This window comes from Perognathus longimembris, chromosome 16 (assembly GCF_023159225.1).
Source record: "Perognathus longimembris pacificus isolate PPM17 chromosome 16, ASM2315922v1, whole genome shotgun sequence".
In the NCBI taxonomy this organism is placed as follows: domain Eukaryota; kingdom Metazoa; phylum Chordata; class Mammalia; order Rodentia; family Heteromyidae; genus Perognathus; species Perognathus longimembris.
Window position 1 is genome coordinate 57337382 of NC_063176.1, and position 13769 is coordinate 57351150.

General features: G+C 57.3%; 1 protein-coding gene across 10 annotated transcripts in view; it reads right to left on the bottom strand.

The window, feature by feature from the left end:
- Nucleotides 1-4: 4 nt before the first annotated feature.
- The window catches only part of Add1 (adducin 1), a 59088-nt gene continuing 45323 nt past the window's right edge, over nt 5-13769 (bottom strand). For 2 of the 10 annotated variants that reach the window (XM_048363916.1, XM_048363917.1), the window contains 6 exons: nt 13422-13655; nt 10837-10938; nt 10124-10213; nt 5159-5315; nt 3118-3216; nt 5-1440 (listed from right to left, as the gene is read on the bottom strand). In XM_048363916.1, the coding sequence (XP_048219873.1) occupies nt 1121-1440; nt 3118-3216; nt 5159-5315; nt 10124-10213; nt 10837-10938; nt 13422-13655 (1002 nt within the window). In that variant the 3' untranslated portion in view covers nt 5-1120. Of the gene's footprint in view, nt 1441-2660; nt 2699-3117; nt 3217-5158; nt 5316-9399; nt 9493-10123; nt 10214-10836; nt 10939-13328; nt 13656-13769 lie in introns of those variants that run through there. The other 8 variants (XM_048363926.1, XM_048363921.1, XM_048363918.1 and 5 more) reach the window with 8 other exon arrangements.

The following is a 13769-nucleotide window of genomic DNA, read 5'->3' on the forward strand; positions in this document are numbered from 1 at the left end:
CGAGAAAGTTGCTTAAAGATCTTTATTGGTGAGTAGAACACGTTACAGAAAGGGAGGAGCAGGCTGCCCTCCACGTCCGTCCGTAGATGCAGCTATACTCCGTGTTGTGATACAAAGAATCAAGACTACAAAAGTGAGAATTAAAGTCATTGCATATGTGGGGCTGGGGGTCGGCAGGGGAGGGGGGGACGTCCTGGACGGGGCGAGCTTCACCCCGCCCTGGCAGCAGAGCAGTGCGGCTGGCCCGGGTCCTTCCTGCTGGGATGGCCCAGGACTCAGCTCCACAAGGACCTGTAGTGGGGTCTGCGGGGTTCCCCCACCTCTGAACAGGTCACCCTGGAGGAGTCCGTCTTCAAACCCAAACATGCGACACAGGCGGGCCCGCGAGGAGGAGCGCGGGGCCTCCGGAAATGACTTCTACCTTGAGTTGCCTTCCACTGAGACCAGGGTGCCTCTTGGGCTGAGTTAAGGGGAGACTAGATCCAGTGGAGGTCCAAACCCTTCCCCACATAGGAGAGCCTGCTCCGCCGCGTGTCAGGAGACACTACAGTGGCCTATCGATGCACAGGGAAAATGCGGACTGACCTGCACATTGTGGAGAAAGTCACAGAAGGGGCTTCCCTTCCCGGTCAGCAATCGGAGGTCCCGACCAGGCGGGCTGGGCTCCGGGGTCTGGTTTGCGTTGTGGGGTCACCAGCGGGACCATGCATAGCATTGCGGGGGTCACGCCAGCCCCTGTGTTGCGGGGCTTCCTGGCCTAAATAAACCCAGCTCTCGGTGGCAGCCAGAATGCCCTGCGCCACGGGTGGGAACGAGGGATCTCAGGGTCGGGCTTGGTGTGGGGGCCCAGGCGCCCACTGAGCAGCAGCCGTGGCTGGTGTGGAGGGGTCCCAGCGGAGGTGAGGCTGTAGCCGGAGCCGGTCCGAGGCCAGGCTTCAGTGCCGTCTTGTATGCAGGAGGCGCAGGCTGAGGGCGGCGGGCAGAGCACCGACAGCTGGGTGGTCTCGCAGGGGCGCATGGGAGGAGGGCTTGGCCTTTGCATTCCATCACATGGGAGGACAGGACTCGGGAAGCGAGTGGGACGAGCAAGGAGCGGGGCCGGGCGTGAAGCAGGCTGCCTTCAGCCATCGGTCTTCTTCTTGCTCTTCTTCAGGAAGGAGGGCGTGCGGAACTTCTTCTTCTTCTTGGACGGGGACTTGCCCGGAGAGCCGTCGCTGCCCGGGTCCACGGCGGGCCCCTCCTCGGCCACGGGGGAGGCCGCCTCCTCCGCCTCGGGGGCCTCAGCTGGGGGCGGGGTGGGGTCTGGGGGGCCGTGGGCTTCCTCCTCGGCGGCAGGGAAGCCCAGCGCCTCCGAAGGCTCGTCGGGGGACAGGTCGGGGAGAGTGGGCTTGAAGGTGGCCGCGTCGCTGTCATCCCCGCAGGTGGGCTCCTGAGGAAGATCTGGGGGGCGGGGGACAGGGTGAGGGGTCTTCCCAGGTCTGGGGGCCAGCCTGAGCGTGCTGGCACGGAACTGCATTCTCTGGGCTCCCCAAGACCACGTGGAGTGGTGGCTACTCTACTTGGGGCTGGGGCTGGGGCCAGCACCTTCCCCCAGGACACACGGGCCCGGCCAGTCCTAAGGACAGGCTCAGGGCAAGCTGGGCGCCCGGCAGGCAGCACAGCAATGGGGCCAAGGGAAGAGGCCGGCTCACGGGAGAGCAGTCCTGAGACAAGGGCGACAATGAGCTCCCCAACAGCTGGCCCCCCACAAGAGGAGGCGCGTCAGTCTGGGTGGTAACAGACTGAACTCAAGAGACCAAGGGCGGAAAGCCAAGCCGCCTTCTCAATGCGAACAGCTAAACGTAAGGGAAAGGGCGCAGTTCTCGGCCTAGCGGGTGTAGTAAGCGGTCTGGGTGGCGGCTGGGTCGCAGGCTCTGCACCGCGGAGGCGCTGCGGGGACCCCCGGGGGGCTCGCAGGTTAGGCCACAGCGCGGTTTAGTGCACAGCTCAGCCACGCACCAGGACCGGGAGCAGCGCGCTGAGCAAGGTCAGAGAGCTGCACCCCAGGCCGCGGTACTGGGCGCTTTCGCTCTGGGAGGGGGGAGGGGGCACCAAGGCCACCCTCGGGCAGGCCGGAGTGCGGGCACGTGGGCACCTGCCCCCACCAAGCACCGCGGGCCCCTCTGCCAAGCTTGCCGCCGCTGCCGCTCGTGTCCCCAGACAGCGGCCGGCCTGCGCATGCTCAGGGAACTGCATGTGGCCCAAGATTCCATTTCACACCAGGTAGCAAGTCCGGTCTCGGTCACCAGCCCCAGCCCGGGCTCAGGACCAGGGCAGAAGCTCGGCGGCCGGAGCCCAGCCTGCATGTCTCACCTAAGCAAAAGCTTCCCACCAAATAATCAAAAGGGAGTCCCAGCTGCTGGACCCAAGAACTTCCCACGGCCCCAAGTGCTCCGGGAAGCACTGAGATTTGGGGGGGGGGGGGGGGGGAGCAGGCCACTGCCACCACACAGCACTGCAGTCACCGAGCCATTTCCAGGGAGAACACTGAGGGGCTGGGCACAAAAATGAGGGCCTCCGTTTTGATGGTAAAGTCACAGAACACAAAACTTAATATTTTTAGCAACAAAGAAGCGGGCAGAGCGCAGGCGCCTGGTGAGCGCGGGCAGGCGCGGTACTTACTAGGGCAACAGGTATTCTTTAGCACATCCGGCTCCTGCTGTCCGGCGGCCACAAGAGAGAAAAGCACAAGGAGAGAATCTATGCATTCAGTCACAGCCATCGGTTACGTGAGAAAGGCCGAGCCATTCCGGGAGGACAGGGGCGGGGAGGGAGCCACAGGCTTCACGGAGACTTGGACAAACGAGACCGATGGAGATGGACAGACCACAGACAGACCACAGAGGCGCGGGGCACAGCGCGGGGCACCGGGGGCGGCAGGTCCCCGCAGCCCGCACGCAGAGGGCACCACGGGGTGCAAGCAGTGGGCGCAGCGGACACCAGGACGACCATGGGACCCCTGGAGGGCGCCCCAGCCCCCGGGAGAAGAGGCTGGGAGAGCCCAGTTCCGGCGGCAGCACCCTGAGGGCCAGGCACCCTCCCGTGCGGGGCTGCCGCCGGCACCCCGCCAGAGCTCACCTTCCTCACGCTTCACAGGGGTGCTGGGGGGAGTGTGGGGAGCGGCGGGCTGCTCGGGAGGACTCTTTTCTTTCGGTTCTCTCGTCTCATTCAGATTCTCTGTGGGTGCACACAAAATGAGCCGGTCAGGGCACAGAGCCCGACCAGGAAGGCCCCGGGCAGGGCCGCCAGTGCCTCAACCTCCCAGCGCCAACTGCAGCCGACAGGCCGCGCGCCGCCTCCACCACAGCCCAAGCCACCGTGGCCGCGCTGAGCACCAGAAAAGCCAACTCCACACACCACATCCGAATCCACTCAAGCACAACTGCCCACGGCCGACACACAGGTGGGCTGCACGCCCACCCGGCCGCCAACTGCCGCCAGGAGCTCACACTCGGCAGTACAGGGGCTGCGCTTCTTATACAGGGCATTTCCTATCAACAGTTTACACTGGCAACTGCAGTGACTACACACACACGTATATATGCATATGTACTCCTAATTTTAAACATTTAAAAATACATATAGAGTTATTTGTAGCTATCTATCTATCTATCTATCTATCTATCTATCTATCTATCTATCTATCTATCTAGTTGGTCCTGGAGCCTGAACTCTGGGCTTCGGCGCTGCCCGAGCTCTTCAGCTTAAGGCTTGAGCTCTATCATGTGAGCCACAGCAACACTTCCGGTTTTCTGGTGGTTAACTGGAGATACGAGTCTCATGGACTGTCCTGCCTGGGCTAGCTTTGAACCACGATCCTCAGTTCTCAGACTCCTGAGTAGCTAGGATTACAGGCGTGAGCCACTGGTGCACAGCTAAATGTATTTTCAAAATTTTTAAACAGTATTACAACTTTGGTATACAAAGGAGTTACAATTACACAAGTCACAAACCACCTTCTTTCATTTACAAATTGTGCATTAGCCACTTTGGATCTCCAAGGCCTCACACTCTGAACAAACAGCTACAATCACTGCTAAACTTACCAGAGCCTCTACCAGGCAAGAAACCTTCCTGAGCTGGCTGCAACCTTCTAGAAGCTACCTAAGACCTCCAGGAGGGAACAGGCAGCCTCAACCAGTAAAAGGTTCTGACTTTTTTTTTTTTTGCCAGTCCTGGAGCTTGAACTCAGGGCCTGAGCACCGTCCCTGGCTTCTTTTTGCTCAAGGCAAGCACTCTGCCAACTTGAGCCACAGCGCCACTTCTGGCCATTTTCTATATATGTGGTGCTGGGGAATGGAACCCAGGGCTTCAAGTATACGAGGGGAGCATTCTACCACTAGGCCACGTTCCCAGCCCAAGGTTCCAACTTTTGACAGGCAGCCTGAGTTCTTTTTTTTGAGACCAGAACTTGAACTCAGTATCTGTCACTTTCTTTCACTGGCTGGTGCCCTGCCTCCTGAAACTCAGCAGCCTGCGTTCTACTGGCAGCATGTACTAACGCCCCTGTCAAGGACTATGCGGGGCCTGCCCCGGGTTGGGGTGGCAGCGGAGGGCACCATGCACAGTGAAACCACCAGTACCTCAGCAGCAGGCACATTTTTCACGCCGTACTTGATCTGAAATGACACTACGAAGAGTGAAGTCTGAGGCAACTCTAACTCCCCCTCTCTCTGCGCAGCTCCCTCTGTGGCAAGGGCAGGAACAGCCCCAGTTCTCGGGGCTGATGAGAGCCTGAGGTTCCTGGCACGATGTAACTGCTCAGTAAGCACAGGAGACAGGAACGTACCGCACGAAGCCAAGGAGGCCTCTTGCCTACAAACGCTGATGGGCAGACACGTCTCCTCCTAGTGTCCCGTCAATTTCCAACCTGGCGACTTCCGTGAGCGGTGAATGCAGGCGGGCAGAGTGACCAGTGGCCCACACACCTGGGGCTCTGGCCATGAGGGCACCGCAGCCTCGGCCTCCCCGCTAGCTCGGCTGTCTCACCAGCACTGGGAGCGTTCCTGCGGACCTCCGACACTGCGCAACGCGTCCTCCAGCACCGAACACTCCAGTCCCATTGAACACAAGGCCACTGCCGCACGCGTGACTTCTCACAGGGCCGGAGAGCACTCACCTTCAGAGCCCTTCTGCTTCCGCTCCACCTCTCGGCGGTACTCCTCCAGCTCGCGGTCGGTGAGCGCGTTGAAGGGGTTGGGGCCCGTGGTGCTCACGATGACGTGAGGTTGGTACTCCTTCTCGATGATCGCTTTGGAGGCGGTTACCAGCTCCCCCTGAAGATAAAGAGGAGGCCTTGTGGCAGGAGCCCGGCCCAGTGGGCTCTCCCTCCTCCCAGGCAGGCTGCAGGCAGGGGAAGGAAGCATTTCAGGACAGGCAGACACCCCGAGACTGTGTTGCAGGGCCCCCAGCCTAGGCTGCTTGCAGCCTTCAGTAGAGGAGGTGGAAAAAACGGCTCTATGTAACACACACACACACACACACACAGGTTTCACAGGCTCAGGCATGCACACACACACACACACACACACACACACACAGGTTTCACAGGCTCAGGCATGCCCTCGAGGAGTGTTTGAGTGCTCCTCTGCCCACTGCCCAGGGGATGCAGGAGCGCAAGCCCCTCCGTTACTAGGCAGTCCCCTTCCCTCAAAACCTCCAAGTCACACAACCCGAGGCGCTGTGTGCAAGGGCACAGAGGCACCCTGGTTTATAAGCAGCTGCTGAACTTTTCCAGGGATAATGAAACATCTCAAACACAGAGGCCTGCCTAAGGCGCATGAAAGATTGAGACTTCCTATCACAGGAAAAAAGAAGCAAGCAAGCAACATAAGGCACCCAGCAGCTCCAGGCTGCCCTCGAGCGCAGGTGGCAAGCTGCCGAGGGTGCTGCTGCCCCCACAGTGGGCGTGGCACGTGGCCACGTGGGCAGCTCCTCCCCCCCAGCCTGCAGGGAGCTGCCTTGAGCGACTCAGGCCACCAGGACTGCGGGAGGAGGGCTGTCCGCAAATGCGCTGCCGCTGTCCTCTGCAAATGTTCACCAGAATGCTTGGTGACGGCTGGAGGAAGCCACCAAGACGCCGAGCCTGCAGCCTGCGCTTGCCTTGCAGGAGAGCACCGCAGGGGGACTGGGGCAACCCCCACGGCAGCGGCTGCCCATGCAGGGGCGGCACAGGCCTGCCACCCAGCACCCAGACGCCGTGTCTGGCATCCCTACCGAGTACTAGCACAGGAGAGGAAGGGCCTGCTGGGACCGCTGGCTTTGGAGTCTGGACAGAGGTGGGCTCTCTTTTCATTTCAGAGCGGCTCCTGCAGCTAGGCTGCAGAGGCTATCTGCATGGGCCACTCGTGAGCCCGGCCGGGATGAGCAAGCCCAACCCCGCTCACCGATGGCAGCACGCCATGGCAACGTGAGGCGCTAGGAGGGCTGACGGGCACGTTTAACCTCACTTCACAGTCAGAGATCGTCCAGAAACAAAACGCTCATCGTTTACTGTCACCGAGGGAGCAACGCCTTTGTAAGACAAGGTCCACGCCGTGGCATAGGCTGCGTAGTGCTCCCAAGGCTCCTACCTCAGGCCCACGCCCAGCTCCCTGCTCCCACTTTTGACGCTCTCGGGACAAGCAGAGCCGTGTGGTGCAGGGACAGCTGTCCGCACAGTGGGGCAGTGCAGCCGCAGCGCGCTCCTATGCCCGCCTCAGCACAGAGCAGCTTCTGGCCATGCCCGCCGCGCCCAGCCAGCACGGCGCCCGAGACGCAGGCACACGTGTGCATGGCAGAGGGGGCTGTGCCCTTGCTGGGCTGCACCGCGCCGCCCTCACGCCTGCCTGGCCCCTCACCAGGACACCAAGCAAACCTGAGGCCCAGGAACTGTTTTGGCATTTCACTGAGCTAGCTTGGGTAAAACCACAGCTCCGCCTCTAAAGCTGTGCACACAGCTAGTGAGCAAGCCTCTCTGCGCATCAGTTATGTCTGTAAATAAGATTTCAAGCTGTAACTGACATTCCTAGGGCAGGGCCATGCACATACCAAGTGCTTACCCCAGGGCCACCCAGTATGGAGGGGTGGGGTTCTGCTCCCTGTGCTAGGTGCCGACCCCAGGGCCACCCAGCATGGAGAAGTGGGGTTCTGCTCCCTGTGCTAGGTGCCGACCCCAGGGCCACCCAGCATGGAGAAGTGGGGTTCTGCTCCCTGTGCTAGGTGCCGACCCCAGGGCCACCCAGCATGGAGAGGTGGGGTTCTGCTCCCCTGTGCTAGGTGCCGACCCCAGGGCCACCCAGCATGGAGAAGTGGGGTTCTGCTCCCTGTGCTAGGTGCCGACCCCAGGGCCACCCAGCATGGAGGGGTGGGGTTCTGCTCCCCTGTGCTAGGTGCCGACCCCAGGGCCACCCAGCATGGAGGGGTGGGGTTCTGCTCCCTGTGCTAGGTGCCGACCCCAGGGCCACCCAGCATGGAGAGGTGGGGTTCTGCTCCCGGTTCCTGGCCCGGGGGCCCTAGGAGCCCTGGAGAGGCCCGCCCTGCACAGCACACAGGACCTCGGCGGTCTTCCCTGAGTGGACAGCTGGCAGCACACACCTCACACGCGCATCTCTAAGCACTCGATCCAGGAGGACGGTTAGCTGCGGGTCCATGTGGGGAAGTGGTAACCTATTGCCCTTTCTGCGGTCAGGTGATCCTAACTGGGGGAATGGCCATCCAGAAGAGTAAGGGAGAAGCAGTTATTTCCAGAAAGCACCGTCCCTCAAGTGCCCAGACGGGAGGCTCTCTCCACAGGCCTAGGAGGGCTGTGTGGGGCACTGTCCTGAGGAGCAATGCCCTGTACTGTGAGGCTCCCACAGAGAAAGAGGAAGGCCATCCACGAAGCTGAAGCAAGTCCTTGCCGCAAAAATGAAATAGCCAAGGTCGGGACAGGAGAAAGATCTACGCCCACGTGACATTCAGAAGCCATCCTCTGCAGTGTGGCGCTCAGCAGTGCACACTTGCCGGGCGTGCACAATGCTCTGGGCTTTGTTCTCAGCATTGCACACAGCAAGGCTTTAGGTCAGCGAGTCACCAGCTCTTTAGTGGGTATCAAGTAGGATGATGGGCTGGCTGGATCACCCACAAGAGCGGGGATTTGGTCTGAGGGGGCCCTATATCTATCTATCTGCAAAGCACCCTAGGTGGCCTGGAGCAGACCGGGTCTGCACAGCAAAGCTGTCTCTGGGTAATGGACCAGCTAAAAACACTTCATTTAATATAGCAGGCTGGCTGCTTTATGGACAACCCTAACAAGACACAAACAGGGTCCATTAAACATACTACAACGCCAAAAAGACAGTGCAGCGATGACAGTGGGTCTTCCCGCTCCAAGACTGCACCACACAGACTGCCTGCTGCACAGAATCCAAAGCACCGACATGAGAAACAAGCTCCTGGCCAGGAAAAAGCACATCTTCTCACTTCTGAGAAGAATTCCCTCACGAGTGGTGACTGGAAGCAGGTTCTAAGGACATGAAGAATGAGACCCACCAAGTCAATACATAAATAGCAAAGTAATGCTGTCACAAAGAATCTCCTCGGGCAATTAGAATACCACTAAAAGGATACCTGCATCTCACCAAGGGCATTCAAAGTGAAGAAAGAGCCCCTGGGAATGCCCTTGGAACAGAGGGCAAATATCCAACACCCTGAGCCACGCAGCCAGCCACTTTCCAATGGGGACCCCACATGCTTTGCTCCCTGGGCAAGTCACACAGAAACACTCCCACAAACTGGATGTTCAAGAAGTGCATCTCCACAGAGAAATGACAAATCAGAAGTCTCTCTCTCCTCTGAGATCTTCAACCACATTCTGAGCCAGTGTCTTACTATATAGCCTAGGATGACCTCGAACTCATGATCCCCAATGAAGCTCAGGGACTTTGATCTCCCGAATGCGGTGCTAGGTTTCGTTGGAAGGTAAAAATAAATGCATTTTACTAACAATGGCCGATAAACACTGTCATGTTTTATTTCCCATCCTCTACCGTGACACAGCCTCCGACCACTAGGCCATGCGAGGGGAGGAGGAGGTGTTTAAGCTCCGCTGCCATTGGTAGCTGGTGAAAAGTCAACTCAGAAACCCAAAAGCATGCACTAACCAAGTCACATGCAGACTTCTGAAATGCACATCGCTCTGAATGCCCATTTCTCACTGATGTACAATGCTCATAATGGTGGCAATACTTCCTACTCAATGTTTTCATTAAAGCATGGTCAGAACCTTTGTACAGTCTCCCAGAAGCTACCTCAGTAACTGAGACACTTGCTGAAGGGGGGGAGGTGGGGGGGGGAGCGCACCGCATACCGACAGTTAGGTGAAGACAGGGGGGTGAGTACCTTTCTAAAAGAGAGAGATTTAGCGGGACTAAAGGTCTGCTCTGTAAGCTCGAGCCCTTCGATAGTTTCCGTACAGTCAGAGAGGGGTGCGTCCTGCAACAGTAAACTGAGTCATCAGAGCACACCAGGCTCAGCCTTAGAAATATCAACCAAGAGCACAGGATGAAGCCAGCTGGGAGCGTGCAGCGGGACGGGGCGTGCAGACACGAACATGAAACCGGGACCACAGTGGGCCGAACTGATGGCCGGCCCCCCACCCCCTGCATTCGTAGGCATCAGGTAGTCACTAGACAGTCCTTTGACAGAAATGCAGGTAAATGTGAACCACATTCACAGCGCCTGCCCCTCTGCCACCCAAGTAGCACTTTGTGGCAGATAGGAATAGGTATCGGAACAAAGGTTCTTCAACCCACCCTGTGCTGGCACCTAACAAGGCTCCCTGCCGACACCAGGACCCAGTCCCCAAGCTGGAGGCATTGTGCCCCTTCAGGAAGGCATGCACTACAGGGAGCAGAGCTGGAAGGTGGACACGCCCAGCATGCTTAGGCCCAATCTAGAACTCTGATACTGCTGGGCTCTTTCTTATCAGGAGGATTTTTAGCAAGGACACTGCTCAACTAGAATACTTACCTCATCGCGTCATTCTCTCCTGAGATGGGAGTAACTCTGCAGCAGATGGTCTGAGCCACCACCCACCAATGTCACAGACACTTTGAGTGCTCACCTGGACGAGGCTCCTGTCCATCACTACACCACACAAAACCTGGGACTGGGGGCCCGCCGTCTTAATGTCTTGTAAGTTTTGCTCTCGAATCTAAGAAGAGAAAGAGGGAAAAAAAGGCATCAACAGTACAGAAGTGCCGCTGGAGTCACGCCAGTCATACTGTGCACACACGCAGGCCTCTTCTGCCTGGGCCCACTGCTCCTGGCTTCTCCCACCTCCCAGTGGCAGGACAGAGTCTCCACAGGACTCAGCAGTGAGGGGGACGGTGAGGGGGACAGGATCACTGTCGGTGCTGATGGTTCATATTCTGACACACCAAATGCTATTCGCCAGTCTCTGAAAGAAGGGTCAGGCTCTGTGGCCTGCATTTCAGACTTGCTACTGGGCAAGTATCAGGTCAATAGCTTATCAATAGAGGGTGCTGATGATGCAGCTCAGTGAAGAGCACTTGTGTAACATGTGTATGGACCAGGGTTTGATCCTGTCTCTTTCACACACGCACATACACACACAATCATAAACTTAAGAACAGGGCCCCAAAATATGTTACTCTTGCTTCCCCCAACTAACGAATATGGGGAAGAGATGGCTCTGCCCTACCAGCAAGGGCCACAGATGCCCTGTTAACAGCCGGCACACCCACAGCCCCAGAGCAACAGCACCCTCCCGGCCCTGCAGCCCAGCTCCTACTGAAGGCAGACGGCAGGACGCACCTTGTTCCTCATCTCCTGGACCTCTTTGGGGTTAGTGTTCAATGGAACAAACAGGTTAGGGACGGCAGAGGTGGAAGTTCTATGTCCATCCTCTTTAGTCCACTGTAATATCAAGAATAGTTGAACAGTCAGGATTATGACAGCAATTAAAGACATCATAGCATCCAATTTGCTCAATGGATCTTATATCTGGTCATGCACTGCACACCACAGAGAGGACTGAACCAATGACCACGTTCCCTGGGTTGCTCGGCAAAATCATCATGGGAGCTGGATGTGGTCTGGAGTTAACCGAGTCATCACTGACGGGCAAGGGCCATCTAGCAAGCCCCGCCCACACGGGGAGCAGAGCAGAAGGCAGGCTGACGACAGAGGGGGGGGGGGGCCTGTAGCCCTCAGACCCGCCAGGGCAGGCCCCACAGAGGACATTGGTTCACCGCCCTGAGTGACCCAACACCAAAGCCAACCGGAAGCGTGAGATGACAGGATCATGAGAAGCATGTGATGTCGCCACCCAGGGGCGGGAAGGGGTCTCAACTGTGAGGCAGGAGTGGGCATCACCAAAGTTTTGCGTTAAAATAAACGTCAGCGTCAGAATGCACTAGATGCATGCTGCTTGAACCCAAGAAAATGGCTGTGCTAGCACTTACAGAGTAGCTGCCTGGTGGAGGAGTTTGGTGATGTCAAATATTTTATATAACTTAATACATTTGAGTGTTACAAAAATATCCCCCCAAACTTGAAGCGCTTTATGGGTCTTAAAGGCCATTTTAGTATCAGTGCATTTCTTCAGCACCCTCACCTTCTACTCATGAGCTTTCTTTTAGATTCCCAATCAAATATGAGATTTTTTTTTAGTCAAATTTTAATTCTTAGGCATGAAAAGGCACTGGATATTAAAACAAGCCATCTCAGAGAGCAAATGTTATGCCCTCCCGAATATTTTCGGGAGGCAGTAAGAGAGCATAAACCATAGGGCTTTAAAAGAAGCAACGGAACTGTGGATGCTTAGCCACTGCGAAGGAGTGCGGAGTGGGCGTGAGCCAGGGGTACTCACTGATGCTTCTCTTCTCAGATTAAAAACAACTCCAGCGTTATATTAAAAATAACTTTAGTCAAAACATTAAAACTGCCACCTCAGAAGCTTGAACACATTTGAAAAATCAACAGTAATTATTGTAAATTAGAATATACCAACCTGGAATCACGGCATGGAATTTGCTTTACTCAGAACAATAAGAAACAAATATAAATGCTCAACAGGCCCCCTCTGTCAGATACATTAACTAAAGTGCCTCAAGTGACTTGATCTGCATGGCGCTGCTGCGGTTTGCTCTGCGGATGTCAGGCGGGGGAGGGGGGGAGTCACTGGCTTGCGGCATGGGCACAAAGGCCACTCCCGTTAAGAAGTGAGGCAAGAGAAGAAACGGGACGGGCAAGACGAAAGGAAGGGAGAGGCTCCCCATGCTCTGAGCCCAGGCCGGGCCATGCGAGTTCCCCCACCCACGTGACATGGCTGCTTGCACACACAGAGGCTTCTCATCAACTGGGTAGGTCAGGAAAACACCACCATGGCCTGGAGAAGACAGACCTTTTTTTTTCTTTTTCCCTTTGCAGAAGTCTTTAAAAAATAAAAGCACCACTCTAGGGGGAAAGCCGGGCTGATCTGCTTGTCGCTGCCTCAGAAGCAGCTGGCGGGTGGCACGGATGGCCGGTCCCCACCGGCCTCCTCTCAGGGCTCAGGGAGCCGGGTCTCCCACGTGTCCGCGCAGGCGCTGGGCTGGCAGCGAAGGCTAGCCACAGGACAAGGAAGACCCCTCCGTGGAGCGTGTGAAGCATCAGAGCCCACTAGAGCCCTGAGCGGCGGAAACCACCCCAAGCACCTGCAGCGTCTTTCGCTGGTGCCTGCACTGCACTTGGGTCATGCCGCACCCGGCGGGCATCGGAAGACTCGCCACCATGGCCGTCTGCTCACATGCAACAGTCCATGCAGAGGGCAGCTGGCTCGAGCATTCGGAGGCTTTGGGATAGAGCCAGGAACAATGCGGAGAGAGGAAGAGGGTCAGCACAGAACAGGCCAGTGAGCCGGGAGGGAAAACTGCTTAAGAAAACACTAGAGACAAAGAGGCTTTGGAGCTTGCAGCACCCAAGTATCGGGTTTATGACTGAACTACTTTCTCCTGCACAAAGAGCCCGCAGACACCAGCCGCCTGGGTGAGGGAGCTCCTGCTTTTAGGTCAGTGCGTGTAAGCTCTTGAGTATCTTGGCTGAGTGCAGTCAGGTTATGGTGGAATTGCGGAAGCGACACAGTATCTTAAGCAGTTTCACATAGACAGCAGTAGTACTGGGATTCAGCGAGGGCGTGGGCTTTGCTCAGAGGGAGAGCGAGATGGTAGGGGGCTCATTAGGCGTGGGGTTCCCAAAGCCTCCGAAGCCGCAGCTGCCCACCTTGCTCTACGAGATCTAACTATGAACAGTAAGTAGGCACAGACCAAGCAGCTGGTAATACAGCTTGGCACGCAGACACCGGACGAGAGAGACTGCAGCAAGGGTTTCACGTGATCGTGTGTAATGTTCGTCCACACCTTAGTCTTCGACTTGGGGCTGCTTCCACTCTGCCCTTCCTCAGACGCTTCATCACTCCGGCCAGAGTTCAGCCATCGTGTCTTCTCTCGCTGCTGCTTCTGAAAACTCTGTCTGAGAGGAGAGCAAGTGCCCGAGTCGCCGTCACTAGCGAAGGAGCAGCCCTCGGCCTCACTGTGCTTTCTAGACTTCTCTCTCAGAGCAGGGTACCGGTAGGGGTAGCCCGTTCGATAGCCCTAGGAGACCAAGAGAGGAAAAGGGCGTCAGCGCTTCACACCTCAAGTCAGGGTTTGCTCTGGAAACGCAGATGGAAGGACCTACAAAGCAGAGCGCGCGCCACCCTGCGACTC